The following is a 16,008-nucleotide window of genomic DNA, read 5'->3' on the forward strand; positions in this document are numbered from 1 at the left end:
ATCATTAGTTTGGCATCGTGGTATCAAGACTTGTTTCACGACTGGAATCATCCAATGGTCTAGTTGCTGTTGGGTTTATCAAAAATCTTCAAACCATGTATCGGAGTATTCATCGTGATAACCCAGTAAAAGCAGCAGAATGTGGCATCATTCCAGCAATAGTCAATACGCTCAGGTATGTGGTGTTATGCATGAATGTGTGTCCAGTCATTACAATTGGTAAATTTGACATGGTTGGATTGACATGACATGAATACAGGAGTGTCGATCAAGCAGTGATTGATCAAAGTATCGATACTATTCAGAGTTTTTGCAACTATGTAAATTGTGAAGTGATTTCAGCCGAGTTTATAAGATCGGGTTTGATTCAAATGCTTAGCGACTTGTATACCAAATACAGCGACAACTCTGAACTGAAAACACGCATGATCGAAGTAGCTGGAAGAGTTGCATCCAAAATGCGCGACTTTCCTGTATCACTTGCACGATCGTCGATTTTTGAGCAATTGACGATATCAATATGCAATCTCAGTATGGATGACTCTTTGTACCTGTTGAATCATGTCAACGACATGATTCAGAAATCTACAAACAAGGCCGAGATGATCAAGGTGTTTCAAGAATATGAAATTGTAAAGCAACTCAACACTATTCTTTCACGTAGAAATATAGATCTATATGATTATGGTAGTGACACTAGTATTGTAAACCTACTCAAAACACTTGTTGATTTTGCCGACAATCATCCCGACAGTTCAATACGTACCGAGTTGGATCAAGGCATGATATTTGAAAGTTTAATGGCTGTTGCAAAATCGGATGATACTCACTACACAAACAAAAGGGTTGCTGGCCAGATCATTGAAACGTGTTTCCAGCATCGGGTTCATGTTGCTAGTTCAAGTATTCGGCCATACAACGACAATGCCGAAATTGATACGAGGTCTGGAATGGCCGGAGATACACAGAAGAGGTGCGCACACTTGTCGAGATGCGGTATATCCAATATCTTCATTCTATACTTTGCAAACCCATGTGGTGGATCGATATCACAAACCAGCATATTGTGGAGCAATGGAGGGTCGACTCACTCGGTCAGAATATATCACCATCAACATTTAATCTTGCATTGGAACAACTCGAGTTTTTTGTCAAACAGCTTGTTTGTAGTGGCAGTGATGGATTGGGCACAATTGTCCCAGGACCTGTTGAACTGACGTATATACTGGACAATGGCATACCTGACAATGTATACACGCGATTGATGACAAATGTATCGGATATTGAAGATGGATCAAATCACAACACTGGTCAAATGGTGCACAATCTGATTGATGCATCAATGTACAGTGTTGTATATGGACAAACGATGATTGCACCACTGAGGATACGACTCAAATACACCACAATGGTACCATGCGATATATTGTTATCGACTCGACTTGTTTCAGATATGCCCATCATTGACGGCGATTCCAAGTTTATATCACGCAAGTTCCAATGGCTTCCGAGTGAATTCCGTGTCGAACAGGATGGCAGTGTGACCATCAACTCATACATCAACAATCTGAATCCGATATGGCATCGAGACATGTACAAATGCATTGCCAAAATATTCAAATGTTTTGTCCCAATGTTTGAAAGTCTGTTCAGAACGATGGATCCAATGTTCAAGTATATTAATATTCGCAATGGCACAAAGGGATATGAACCACCAAGCCAGTCAGATCATGATGATATGCAGCCAGACACTCGAGTCATTCGTCCCGTGTATGTACCAATACTTCCGAAACATTTTGAATCCAAATATGAATCGGCAAAACCAGTATCACTGCGTGGTCGTAATCTGCAAGTCATTGTCAAACTCACCAACATTCAACTGACACCATCCAAACCTAAATACGACGAGGGAAACTGGCACATTGAAGGTCCAATTAACGAATCGATTGTTGCAACTGGACTGTATTACTACGACGTGGAAAATATCACCACACCCAAACTCGATTTCCGCGTGGCTGTTTATTGTTTTGATTATCAAGGAGCATCTGATATGTATTGGAAAGATGTGTATGACATTGATCAAGAATCACCACAGAATCAGTATATAGGATCGCTTGAAGTATCAAATGGTCGATGTGTAGTTTATCCCAATCGATACCAACACAAAGAACAATCATTTGAACTTGCAGATCCAACTCAACCAGGACATTGCAAGATTCTGACATTTTTTGTAGTGAATCCAGCATGTCGGATTGTTTCGACTGCGCATGTGGCTCCACAACAACCACAATGGTACAACTCGAGTCTTGACAAGACACCCATACTGCCTGAACTGTGGAATGATGCCACGCAGTATATTCAAGGTGTTCAATCACCAGCTAAAGCCAAACGCTATCGAGATGAATTGACAAGTGACCGAACTCGAATCATAAGAGCATACAACAAATACATATATGAGCAGGCGTATAGTGATTGATGGTGGATTATGAGGTTGTGATTTTACAACAATGATTTGCAATGCCAGTCAGATCTATGCAATTAAATGGATCGAATAAATTGAATGAATTGAATCAATCATGTCAATCATGACAGTGATTGTTGATTATATTGACTGATTGTGTACAATTGATTGATACAAGTGATATGGATGCATCATTCGGTGTTGTTGAATCAGATCATTGCTTGATTCTGTCAATGTGATCAAATGGATTACTACAAAACTGGACATGCTCAAGTTGAATCAAGTATTGAATCGAGTATTGGATTGATATTTACACACAACCACAATTACAACCACAATTGCAATCAGCACAGTCTGAATATTAGACATTTGAACATCACGTATCGAGTTGTGGATAAATGCGAGTTGTCATATTGGACTGTTTTTGTAGTTTATTAATGATTTGATTCACGACTGTTTGAATTCAAGGCTCAATATGGATTACAACTGGATTGTCGTTGTTTCCATTTGGAATGACAAATCTGTCAATGTGTTGATTGATTGCTAGTCCATTGTCCAAATAATAATCAATTCCACCAGCAATAGTGTCCGTCACATTCGAGTTGTTGGGAAATACTTTTGATAGTTTTGGTTAGATTGAACAGTCTGGTTTAGTCAAGTAAACCAATATCTCCATAAACATGTGCTGTAAAGTTGTTTCATTTGGAAAACCGCATGACGAAACAGATTCCAATACATTGGTCGATATTGATGAGACAACATTGCGTATGAGTTTTTGAAGAGACAAATGTTGTGATGGAAAGCAGTTTGTGAATGTCCATTTGAATAGTATTTTTTGACCAACAGCAAAGTAAAAGCAAGTTCAAGATCGGACGACTCCATCAATATTCCAGCCTTTTGAGTGATGAATAAGATTCCATATTTTGTTGGGTTTCCAAGTTGTCCAATCGATGATTTTTGTCAGGCATTTCTTGAGTAACAGTTTAAAACCATTTCTAATCAGATCTGAATGCTCGCTTCCAAAACAACGAGTCATACCCAACATGGAATTGTTTGATAGACAGTATTGTAGTAGATCTGCTCGAGTGGGTTCAATGTTGTTTAAACATTGTGTTTTTAGATCATCAATCGACACACACAGCGCACCAACAAGACCATCACATTCCGTTACAAGAACATGTTTCAAGGTCTCATTGTTCATGTTGTTTGGCAACCCAATAACGAGTAAATCCAGAAATTCATGGAATTCATGGAATTCACAGAGTTTGGCTGGAATAAGTAGAAAATCACTTTTCAAGACCTGAAAGACTACCGAGTTCAACAGGACTTGAAATTCCTCCAACAAAAAGATGGTTTGATGCAATGATAAATCGCATGCTTAATGACAACCAACTCAGCGATGCTTTGATTAAAAGTCTCCATAAACTTGTGTCTTGTAATTACTGTTGAGCATCATCAAGAAACAACAGTTTTACCCTTTCCAATTCTATCCGTTGTTGTTTGGAATAATCAATGCATTTCCAACAAAAGTGTCGTGCAATGTTGTCCAAGAAACAAATCCAAATGACATTTGTTTGAGACTATGTTGATACATATTAATGAATATAGGTTTTGCAGAATCAGATGAACAAGTCAATATGACAAACCGATACTCAAACCAAGTATACGAGTTTGTCAAGTTGATCAGGTCTTTTGAGATGATTTGTAGAAACATTGATACCATTGATCTGGATAGTTTTCTTGAAATAATTGTATGAACCAGTGATTGTTGGGTTTGAGCCAACATCATTCTTGGATTTGATGATGAGTGGACTGGATCCAACAGTCCCATTTGTTACAAGTGCAGCAAGCGAGTCCCATGCGTTGTAGTTGGTCTCCACCCCATCCATCACATAGTGGAGTGATGAGTTCCGAGTCAGTGTTACCGAGAAGCGACCCTGGTCTTGCTTGAAAGGCTGCAATTAGTGTTGAAACATCGCCAAGTGGCCTTTTGATATCCAATTCTCCATCAAAGTGAGTTTCTATTTCCATTGGTTGGTTGTTGAGGTATTGAATGTAAAGTGTTTTCCATTTAGTTTGTAAAAGAGACGAAATTGGACTTTAAATCCAAAATTTAATGGCGTGTGAAGAATGAGACAAATTCACACTTTGAATTAAGCAATTTTGTGTGGAATTACAATCAAATTGTATTCATTTGTCATGTGTTTATTTGTATTATTCAATCAAGTGTCAATTCAACTCAACAATTGATTACGTCATTCATATAATGACTCGAGTCTTTTATTCAACATTTTAATATTCAATTATTGTTAATCATTCAATTGTTGGATTAGTAAATGTGCCACAAAACATGCATTTACATGCTGAATCTGACAAGTGGATGTGGATTGTTCCAATCAACAATTGTATTGGATCGACTGCAATATTATCATTGATTGCAGTCACTGTTGACCAATACATTGTAATACATTGTCAGTCTCGACATCAACATTGTCATTCATGTCAAGTTGTGTGTAGTTGCTAATATTACACCATAACAATACTGTGTCAACTTTCGAGTCCTGTGATACATCGTTTCAACTATGACTGGATCGAGGTTGATCACTTGTCAATACACGGGTCAGTTGTATAATCGTACAACTGTTGGTTAACCAATGTTTGACTGTCAATATTTGAATCATGAATATTGTCCAACATATACAACACCGATATTCAATACATCACACATGTATACACTGCATATACAAACGGTAGCAATGACCAATCAAAACAACCAGTGACAGAGTTACTTATCAACATATACTCGATCATCAGTCGAATCTGCATATATCAACCAGTTGCAACATGTCATAATCAATGTGGATTGTATTGTCCACCAATCGATCATGACAGCTAATCAATACCAATCATGTAGTCAATACAATCACCAACATATCGATGATTGTTGACTGGCAATTACAACTCGTCAATTGTATCCAATGTTACAGGTGATGCACATCTGATTACTGCAAATCAACAACTTGTCAATCATATCATAGTGTGTATTGCCAACAGACCATGCAACTACAAATCAATGTATACGTGATCAACATTTGATATTTGATGGTGATGAACCAACCATGATTGATTGTATCATACAACTAATACAGTTGCATTGTCTGGTATTGATGATCGACCCACTCATGTCAAACAGTAACCAATGTGTGTGTATCGAGTTTGGGTTGCATGGACACATCAATATGTTTGATAACGAGTCCAACGTGATGATACAAACCCAATATTATATGAATATCCAAGTTGATGAATCAAGTCGAGGTTTGCAAAGTGTCAATATGTCAGGTCAATCAAACGAACCAGTCAACCGTTATATTGTGACTAGTGATGGCACGGTTTGAATGTCAACGAGTTAGACAGTCGACAATATGGGTGATTGTGATTTGGTCAAACCGCAATACTTGCATATCACTGAGTCGGTTTGGTGTGTGTGGTGTAAACACATACTACTGGATTGGTGCAATACGATCATGTCATACTATTGTATTGGTGACAATGTGATATTGAACAGATAAGATTTCGAGTGTTTGCAACATAACTGGAGTGGATGGACAATATTGCTTGTGTACCGTCATGTAATGATATCACCTGGAATGTGCTATGTAGTGACATCATAGTGCGGCAATATACTCTGGTCACCAATCTTGATATCAGGGTTTAAATCAAGCAACAAATCATAATATAAAGGGTGACCCTTTCAAAGTTACCTTGACATTGGTAGTAAATCACTATTAGCCCTGACAACACAAATCCCTTAGAGCGGCTATTCAAGGAATATGCTTTTAATATTATCCGCTCAATAGTGGATATAAATACAATATAAAAATCAATGTGCTGAATGACAATCATTACAACTTGCGCAACCAAACCAGTATAATGAAACTATCAATCACCATACTGTCATCGATCCTGGCTGTTTGCTCGGTTACTGTCGCCAATCCAGTCGATCCCAGTTCGGCCACAAATGCTGAAGCTAGCACTTCAGCTGGTGGATCTAACTATCCGGTTTTTCCTACAAAAGATGGGCTTAAGAAATATTGCAGTCCATTCGATACTACTCAAGTGCCGTTGATCACTGGTATTGCAAAAACTCGAGCTAGACTCGACAAAATGTTGAAAAGACTTGAAGGCGTACGTAATAAGGTTAGTGTTCAAAGAAAAGTGATTCTTGAAACGGAGCAAAAAGTCGATTCTCTGAAAAAAACTCCGGGTCAGTTGTTGAATGGTGCTGAAGCTGAGTATAATCTGCATCAAGAACTTCTTGAAGAACTTGAAGGACATCTGGAGGAACGTCTTAAGATAGCTTCGGGTATGGCTGAGGAAAAAAATAATTTCAAGAAAACGCTTATAGAGAACCTTTCGTCTAAATCATTGATGGGTAGTGATTCCTCACTGAGAATAGTTTCCGGATATAGTAAATGCTTCCATTATTTCTTTAATCATTTTATAGAAGAATTGGAATAATCCAAGCATGATGCAACTTTTCAATCAGACTCGTCACATTGCTGCAGTTCAAAGTGGACCATCAGCAATCTCATCTAGAATATACTATAATGCAGCGTGTATTGCATGTTGGTTTACTTGTCATTTGTCATGCATCCAATTACATTCATTCAATAAACATCGTATATTGCCAAACCATAGTGTATTAGACTAATGACTTGATCATACTGTGTTGGAATAGCCAGACATACTTTTAAGCGGTAACCTGTGGCAAAACTAATTCTAGTAGCGCACACTTTAAATCTTCAAATTAAACTCTTCATCACTACTAAGCCATATGCCTCGACTCCATTATCCTCATTTTTGGGATTCGTGCAACCACTAGCGGGTAACATAATGACATTACATTGACATGACCAACCACAGGAATCGATACCATTGGATAGTTACTTTTGGTTACAACTGCTTATTATCAAGCATTATACTTGTTTGTGTTACAAGCCACAAACAACCAATTACTATAGAAGCCAAGATATTTTTTATCAATAAACAACTTTTTAAACGATTTTGACTTTTTAATTACTTTATTATACCTTTTCACTATTCCTGAAAAGACCAAGTCTGTTGATCTTGGATTACTGTGCAACTTTCATTACACTTTTGATTTGGTTTCTTGTGATAACTAGTTACAGTTGCAGTTACATACTATACTATATTATATTTACTGTATCTTATCTACTATTACAATTTATACAAATCACAAAGCTCTGTAAAATTTGGACAAAATTCATGTATTGGATTATCAGCATAATAAGCGCAGTATTTCAGTCATTCAGATTCCTTGTTTTGGAAATGATCATTTCTGTATCATTTTTTGCTGAAATGATAATCAGTGTGTCACTGTGAATCACTGTTTGAACCAAAGTCAATACTGCAAGCACTCGAGTGCTACTCCAATCAATTGAGTTGAACTGACATTGATATTGATATCAGCAAGAAATCCAATTGATTTCCAAGTTGAACGAGTTGATTCCAAAATATTGTTATCCACAAACATAAATGTCAATTGCAACACTTTTATCAAATCTATTGGATATCAAATCCAGTAACCCATTGTAACAAGCCTTGAATTATGTCTCGGAACAATGCAGCCATGACAAAATATAACATTTTACCAGGTTTGCTGTATACAACAACATATATTTGGAGCAGAGTTTGAACATATAGTTGCGCAGTTATTTGAAGTTTGTGTGTTTCTAGTATCATACCCAAAATGTGTGTTATTCCATCATCAATAATTTGCTCACAATACACTAACACTATTACTACACAATCAGTTGTCAATGACCATGAGTAGTATATGTAGTGCACTGGATGATACCACTTGTTTTAAGCAAGACTGCTAAAATATTCAAAAGTTGACGACATACTTTGATACATTCGTCCATGATGATTGTGATTGATATTGAACGCATTTGGGTTGTGGTTACAATGTGAGTTCTGGTTTTAGAACTAATCAGAATCGGATTGTCTGGAATTGTTGTTGTGCTAGATTGGTGTTTTCACCTATAATCACTGCTAAATTCGATTCAAAGTTGTCAGGTGTGATATCCTGACAAATGCCGACATTATCAAAATGCTTACCGTATACAAGTTGATTAAAGTTGCAAGTTGTCTGCCAAACTCATACTTGATGCTTCAATCGGACACGATTAGATGGTACAAGGATGTTTCAACAGAGCCATTATTTGTCAAAAAGCGTATGTTACAATAGTAAACTTGAATTTGGACTTTCATGCTAAATGCATCTCAATCCCTTGAATGTACACAATTGTATAATGCCAGTTTTATTAACATTGAATTATCAAATAATTGGAATGGTTGGAATGGTTGAAAATATGCCATATCAGTTGTAAAATACAACTATCACTTTCTACTCTTCAAATCTGGTTGTATTAGTGGGAGTTGTATAACGTATTGCTTCAATCCATGAATGGGTTGTACCTGCTCTGTGCCATCAATTGGGTTGAAAGTCTGCTTTTTGAACCCTTTAAACTGGTGAGGCGGAACAACAAAATAAAGTTTGGGTTCATCATACAAATTGCACAGTTTTGTAAGAATATCAACTCCACAAATAGGATGTTCAGCAACAGCTGTAAATTGGAACATTCCCTGTCGACTGAGTGAATCAATTGCTGCAAAACTATCGTCATCTGTCGGTTCGTAATAGTTGCCATCAAGTGCTGCTGCAGTAGGAATAGTATTTATTCCAAATGTAATTCTTTGGCCATTGAGTGCATCCAAAGTGATCTTTTTCACTGTACCATCTTCCAGGCATCTGCATTTGAGAGTTTGTCCACCAGTACAAAAAACCATATGTCCGTATATCTCAAACAAATGTCTTGAAATTTTGGTTGGAATACCATCAAACATTTGCTGTATATTGGTAATCATTTGAGCAGAATGACGTTTCCAGAGTTGTTCTCCAATATATCTTGAAGCAATATCAACATGCAGGAATTCGTACTGTCCGTCGTCTGACACAATGGTATGAAGCAAAGTGTGAGTATTTGCAGATAGTTTGATTGTGAATCCAATGTTTCGTACCCCTTTGACTGCATCAACATCAGCCAAAGCTTCCTCCATTGGATTTGATACAATATCAAAGACAGAACGAGCTACACCACCATACATGCGATATCTCTCATTGGTAGTCTCAATGGGTACATCCGGATAGCAATGACGTCGGCAAGCCTGTAACTCATTCAAAGTCCAAACAGGAAAATCCCATTCCTTTGCCATCTTTTGTTTGACGAACTCCTTGTACCATTCCGAACGGGGGGATGACATGAACAATACAATACAAGACGAAATGAGTGGTTCAGACGTTCGTCCATCAATAACGTAGAATGTATCTTGTTTCCAAACCAATTCCTCCGCATCAACTCCAAGCTCTGTGACGAGCTGTTGCTGCAAGTCAAAGCATTTGTACGAGGATCCCACTTGATAAACAATTCGGTTTGGCTTTAGAGACAGAGTTTTCGTGGTAAAGTCATCCATCAAGCGATGCAATATGTAGACAAAAAACAGTGACTTTCCGATGCCTGATGTTCCAGATATTGCAAATGATTCCATGCCACGATCAATTTGATCCAGGAGCAAGCCAAACACATCATGATAGCACTCTCTAACATATAGCTTTTGTATTTTGTCTTGGGTGTATGGGAAAAAGACATGATCTGTCGACTGTATGCATTCATCGATCAGCTGGGCGTTTGCAAACGACTTGAATTGGGCTGTCAAATCATTGGGTTCGATACGTTGTCGTTTAGGAGAAAAGTCTTGATGGTTTGCTGTTGATAAAGAAGTAGAACCTGCATCAAAAATGGTACTTTTGCTTGGTTTCCTGGTAGGTAGTGGTAAACAACCAATAACAACACAAGATCCACCTTTAGCCAGTTCCTGATAGTACTGTGGAGTCTTTTCAATTGCTATATCGTCCAAGTCTGCGATAAGCTGGCCTTGCTGGTCGTATAGCTGGATGAAAGCAGGTGAGACAGGAATAGCAGGACCATACTTTGCCTTGATAGCATCCTGAACGTCACTCAGGTCTTCAAAGTCTGTCACATCGATTTCAGTAGAAATAGTGTCGTATTCAACATTGAGGAATCGTTTTGGCATTTTATGAAAAGAAAAAGAGTAAAAAAGCAATTTATTTGTCAAATTGTAAAACAAAAATCGACTTTTTAATCGAGTCAAAATAACAAAATTTTGGGATATTTCAAGACAATTCACACGATTGAAATATTTGGAAATTAGTCAAATTTACACTAGAATTAATGTCTCATTAATGTGAGACATTACTAGTGTGAGAGTGTTGACTTGCATTGTGTGAGACATTAGTAGTGTGTGAATGTGAGACATTTCTGAATAGTTTAACAATCAAAAACCATCAACAATGACGTTTGAACTGGAATTCACATGACTTCTTGGTTTCTTCCATTTTATAAACACACTCACTTTCTTGTTAATAAACAACACAATCGAATATTGATTCATTCCATCACATCTTCAATCAACTGCAACACACTTGACAATAATGACAACCATCAATATGCCATCATATGTTCACAATCCTCACAAGTAATATGAACTCAATTGCAAACAACACGAATTTCCAGATATTCCGAGTATTTCCAGATACTGAAATAGCTGACAATAATACTCCAACAGCGAGTTTTTGAACAATCAACAACTGTGATTGATGTTTGGTACCACAATAAACCCATTGCTAGAAATAAACTTGATGTTGAGCCGTGTCCGATCAGTTCTTGGGATATAGTCACATTGATACAACCAACACCAACATGTCAACCATGTTAACCTGTTGCATGCATAGGGTCACTCACAATACTATTTGACTATCAATGTCAATGACGTGTCGGATATACTATCCAATGGTTTCAATATACATAGTTTGTAGTTGGACACGATCGGTATTCGTATACACATGTTGTAGTTGTATGCATTACACTTGCCGAGTCGTGCATTTGTGTATTTGTTTGATGCAACTGTTGATATTGATTGGGACGACAATTGACGATCGATGTTTCCGGTTGTGGTTGTAGTGTATGCTATATCACCAGATGACATGTTATGTGATCATACTGCATACATTACACTAGACAGCTGACTACATACAAATGATTGATACTGATCATTGCAAGTACACAACAATGTGACAAATGACTGTCAAATCAAATATGGTTGATATGTTGAATTATGGACAGATTTGTTGTATATACTGGATGTGGATGTTGATGTGAATACGAAACATCGGCTGATACATATCGTATCATTCAAGACCAAAACAATGTGATGTGACGTTCAATGTCAGTTTGTAGCATGTTAATGGAATATGTGCAAATATTAAACATGTGTTTGTGGATACTGTCAAATTGTCAGAACCAGCCGAATCATCTGGATCAAATAGTATAGTGGTACCAATGAGTTGGTGTCAAATGAAATGGGTTGATTGGTAACCCAAAATGACGATATACACAATTGCATGAATCCAGCAATGACACTGCAGTGATCAATACAATGCATAGTGGTTGATTGGTGCAATATGATCAAACCATTAATATAATACACTATGGTTTAACAATACATGATGTTTATTAATGGATGACATTGGATGCATGGCAAATAACAATTAAACCAACATGCAATACACGCTGTATTGTAGTATATTCTAGATGAGATTGTTGATAGTTTACTCAACTCCAACAATGTGATGAGTTTGGTTGAGGAGTTTGTTGCTGAATACCAGAATCTTGGAGAGTTTCACTATGCTCGGATTGTAACAATCACTGCGAAAAATGATCAAAGAAGAACTCGTAGCATTTCTTATATCCGGAAACTGTTTTTAATTTTAGGATACCGCCATTCGCTGATGATCCAGGCGACAAGTGCTCTGTAAGCTTTTTCTCCAAACTCTCTTCTTTCTTAATTATATCCGAAGCTTTCTTAACGAGTTCTTTCAGCTCATTTTTGAGTCCATCAAGAACCTCATACTGCATCTTAAGCCTGGCTTCAGCAGCACCCAACTCCTGACCCGGAGTTTGACGCAGAGTTTCGAGTTGTTGCTCCACTTTAATAATCACTCCTTTTTGAAAGTCATACTGATAATGTAGGCCTTCAAGTTGTGTAGACATCACGTCAATTCCAACATGGGCTTTTGCAATTTCTTTGATCAACGACGCTTCAGTAGTATCGAATGGATCGCAATATTTCTCAAGATTATATGCGCTAGGAAAAACCGGATAGACATCTCCACCAGCTGGATTTGCGCTTGGGGAGGCTGTCAAAGTGCTAGCTTCAGCACTCATGGTAGAACTGGGATAAACTGGACTAGCTGTAGTAACTGAGCAGACAGCCAAGATTGATGATAATATGGTGATTGATAATTTCATTATATTGGTTTGGTTGAGCAAGTTGTAATGATTGTCATTCAGCACATTGATTTTTATATTGTATTTATATCCACTATTGAGCGGATAATATTAAAAGCATATTCCTTGGATGACCGCTCTAAGGGATTTGTGTTGTCAGGGCTAATAGTGATTTACTACCAATGTCAAGGTAACTTTGAAAGGGTCACCCTTTATATTATGATTTGTTGCTTGATTTAAACCCTGATATCAAGTTTAACGACTATACTTGCCGCACTATGATGTCGCTACACAATATATTCCAGGTGATATCACCACATGACGGTACACAAGCAATATTGTTCATCCACACCAATTATATTGCAAGCGCTCGAGATCTTATCTGTTCAACATCACATTGTCACCAATACAATAGTATGACATGATCGTATTGCACCAATCCAATAGTATGTGTTTACACCACGCACACCAAACCAACTCAGTGATATGCGAATGTTGTGGCTTGACCAAATCACAATCACCCATATTATCGACTGTCCAACTCGTTGATATTCAAACCGTGTCATCACTAGTCACAATATAATGGTTGACTGACTTGTTTGATTGATCTGACATTGACACTTTGCAAACCTCGACTTGATTCATCAACTTGTATATTCATATAATGCCGGGTTTGTATCATCACGTTGGACTCGTTATCAAACACCTTGATGTGTCCATGCAACCCAAACTCGATACACACACATTAGTTATTGTTTGACATGACTGGGTCGATCATCAATACCAGACAGTGCAACTGTATTAGTTGTATGATACAATCAATCATGGTTGATTCATCACCATCAAATATCAAATGTTGATCACGTATACATTGATTTGTAGTTGCATGGTCTGTTGGCAATGCACACTATGATATGATTGACAAGTTGTTGATTTGCAGTAATCAGATGTGCATCACCTGTAACATTGGATGCAATTGACGAGTTGTAACCGCAAGTCAACAATCATCGATATGTTGGTGATTGTATTGACTACATGATTGGTATCGATTAGCTGTCATGATCGATTGGTGGACAATACAATCCACATTGATTATGACATGTTGCAACTAGTTGATATATGCAGACTCGACTGATGATCGAGTATATGTTGATGAGTAACTCTGTCACTGTTGGTTTGGATTGGTCATTGCTACTGCTTGTATATGCAGTGTATTCATGTGTGATGTATTGGATATCGGTGCTGTGTATGTTGAACCTGTTGAACAATATATTGTCATGTCGCATCAAATCGCACCATATTTAGAGTGCAATCATTGATTTGTTGGTTTAATGATCGACTCGACTCACATTCGACTGTAATGGCCACAAATCTGCATTGCTGATTGACAGGAATATATCAACATATATCAGACTCGGACATGGTGTATATCAGTTGCATATACCAATCACTGATGCAATTGATGATGATCGATTAGTCAATCAATTGGATATCAACACCAATGTCAGTCGATTAACATATGAATACTTGCAGTTGTGACCTGTATTCATTCAGTAATATTGTTGTATGTCGTGACTCGATACAGCACATCATGATATGTTGGACAATTGTATTGCAACACGGTCAATGGCATGCTGGTGGTTTGTTGTGCTGTCTGGCTGTATATATGGTGTCGATCAGTGTCAATCAGTAATGCATTTGTATTGGTCATGACTTGTGTGCAGTGATCTGGCAGTATCGTAATGTATGATACCATGATCAATGTAAAACACCATTTGATCAAACACGGTAATTGTGATTGTGATTACAATCTAGAATTGTGTGGAATACAATCAAAATCACAATTGGCAGGATATTGGGTGACTTTGTGTGCAATAACCATTATTGGTAGTTCAATTTGTATCTATACCAAGAACAACCGACTGTTGCATAGTATCAAGTTGACAAGTGATTTGTGGCATCTTTTGTTGAATATAATAAATCAAACAAAACACAATCCAATATTCAAATTAGCTCAATATTTATTATCAGGAACTGGTAATGAATTCAACAAACGACGCAATCTGCTCGCTTAAAATATTGCGCATATTGCTCTTTGAAACGACAACAACGATATTTTGGTTTCCCTCGACGCTGTTATAAGTATTTTCAGTTGAAACAGCACTGAGTGGTTCAGGCAGCTCAATCAAGAACCTTATTGAAAACTTTAACGGGGTATCAGATATACTCTGCTGCCATTTCAAATACGTTTCGTTATTCGTTGGCCGATCTGCTTTAATAAAGAAAAAGTCTGGATTTGTAGATTCAAGATTATCGGCAGACACTGCTGAAGGAATTTTTGATGTATATAGCTTGATTCCAAATGACACGCAGACTTGTTTGGATAAAAACGCAAGGATGTCTGGTCGAAACTGGTTTGAAGGACGAAAAAAGACTCCTGTTGGTCTATCGGATATGATTGTGCCATCTCCAGCCTTACGCTCTATTGTTGGCAACTGTAAACCATCAAGACCAGCAATCGAAACACCAAAACTAGATAGGACATTTGAAAGATGCGGTCCATTTTTTTGGATCATACCAGCCAAAATGACGGCTTCGAATGGTGTTCCTTTGGCTGTAGTTTTTTTACCTTTTGTGCCAGCAATGCTGCTCAAAAGATCCAACGATGACAACAGATTGAACTGTTGAAACTCTGTTCGGAATAAATTGAGAAGCAAGTCTATCACATATCCTTCAGACAAAAAGTATCCGCCAGTTTCACAAATGAGATGTATAGATCCAACAGTATTCATGAAAAAGTATTCTTGATTCTTGTCCAGTTGGCAGTATATTGGTCCATGATTGGTCGTCATCATTGATGATAAAATAAGCTTTAACATAATCTGTGTGTGAATGAGCCCTGATGGTCCTGGCAATAGGTTCGATTGACATACGAGCGAATCGACCAATTACCGCATTGTAAGATTCCTCTACTATATCATTGATATTCGAAAAGGCATGCTGTTTTTTCAGTCGTATGCGTTGTGCCGTTGCCGAGTCATTGTCATTGATTCCAGCACTGAACAAGTCATATACAAAGTTTTCCAAAATTCTTGG

At 37.5% G+C, this 16,008-nt stretch overlaps 5 protein-coding genes across 5 annotated transcripts in view; 2 read left to right on the top strand and 3 right to left on the bottom strand.

The window, feature by feature from the left end:
* Positions 1 to 1,495: 1,495 nt before the first annotated feature.
* BATDEDRAFT_3885 (uncharacterized protein) lies at positions 1,496 to 2,311 on the top strand (the record flags this gene model as incomplete). Its single annotated transcript, XM_006682681.1, has 1 exon — positions 1,496 to 2,311. A coding segment is annotated over one exon (816 nt), but the record flags the coding sequence as incomplete, so codon positions are not given.
* Positions 2,312 to 6,391: 4,080 nt separating this feature from the next.
* On the top strand, positions 6,392 to 6,979 carry BATDEDRAFT_28462 (uncharacterized protein; the record flags this gene model as incomplete). The annotated part of the gene is made up of 1 exon (XM_006682757.1): positions 6,392 to 6,979. The coding sequence occupies one exon, from the start codon at positions 6,392 to 6,394 to the stop codon at positions 6,977 to 6,979; it is 588 nt and encodes a 195-aa protein (XP_006682820.1).
* A 631-nt stretch (positions 6,980 to 7,610) lies between these two features.
* BATDEDRAFT_28463 (uncharacterized protein) lies at positions 7,611 to 10,639 on the bottom strand (the record flags this gene model as incomplete). The annotated part of the gene is made up of 5 exons (XM_006682758.1): positions 7,611 to 7,640; positions 7,935 to 8,044; positions 8,227 to 8,283; positions 8,525 to 8,597; positions 8,963 to 10,639. The coding sequence occupies 5 exons, from the start codon at positions 10,637 to 10,639 to the stop codon at positions 7,611 to 7,613; spliced, it is 1,947 nt and encodes a 648-aa protein (XP_006682821.1).
* Positions 10,640 to 12,327: 1,688 nt separating this feature from the next.
* Positions 12,328 to 12,933, bottom strand: BATDEDRAFT_28464 (uncharacterized protein; the record flags this gene model as incomplete). The annotated part of the gene is made up of 1 exon (XM_006682759.1): positions 12,328 to 12,933. The coding sequence occupies one exon, from the start codon at positions 12,931 to 12,933 to the stop codon at positions 12,328 to 12,330; it is 606 nt and encodes a 201-aa protein (XP_006682822.1).
* A 2,006-nt stretch (positions 12,934 to 14,939) lies between these two features.
* The window catches only part of BATDEDRAFT_28465 (uncharacterized protein), a gene marked incomplete at both ends in the record, with an annotated part of 2,848 nt that continues 1,779 nt past the window's right edge, over positions 14,940 to 16,008 (bottom strand). The window contains 2 exons of the mRNA XM_006682760.1: positions 14,940 to 15,820; positions 15,846 to 15,970. Of these exons, the coding sequence (XP_006682823.1) occupies positions 14,940 to 15,820; positions 15,846 to 15,970 (1,006 nt within the window). The remainder of the gene's footprint in view (positions 15,821 to 15,845; positions 15,971 to 16,008) is intronic.

This window comes from Batrachochytrium dendrobatidis, assembly GCF_000203795.2.
Source record: "Batrachochytrium dendrobatidis JAM81 unplaced genomic scaffold BATDEscaffold_18, whole genome shotgun sequence".
Lineage (NCBI taxonomy): Eukaryota > Fungi > Chytridiomycota > Chytridiomycetes > Rhizophydiales > Batrachochytrium > Batrachochytrium dendrobatidis.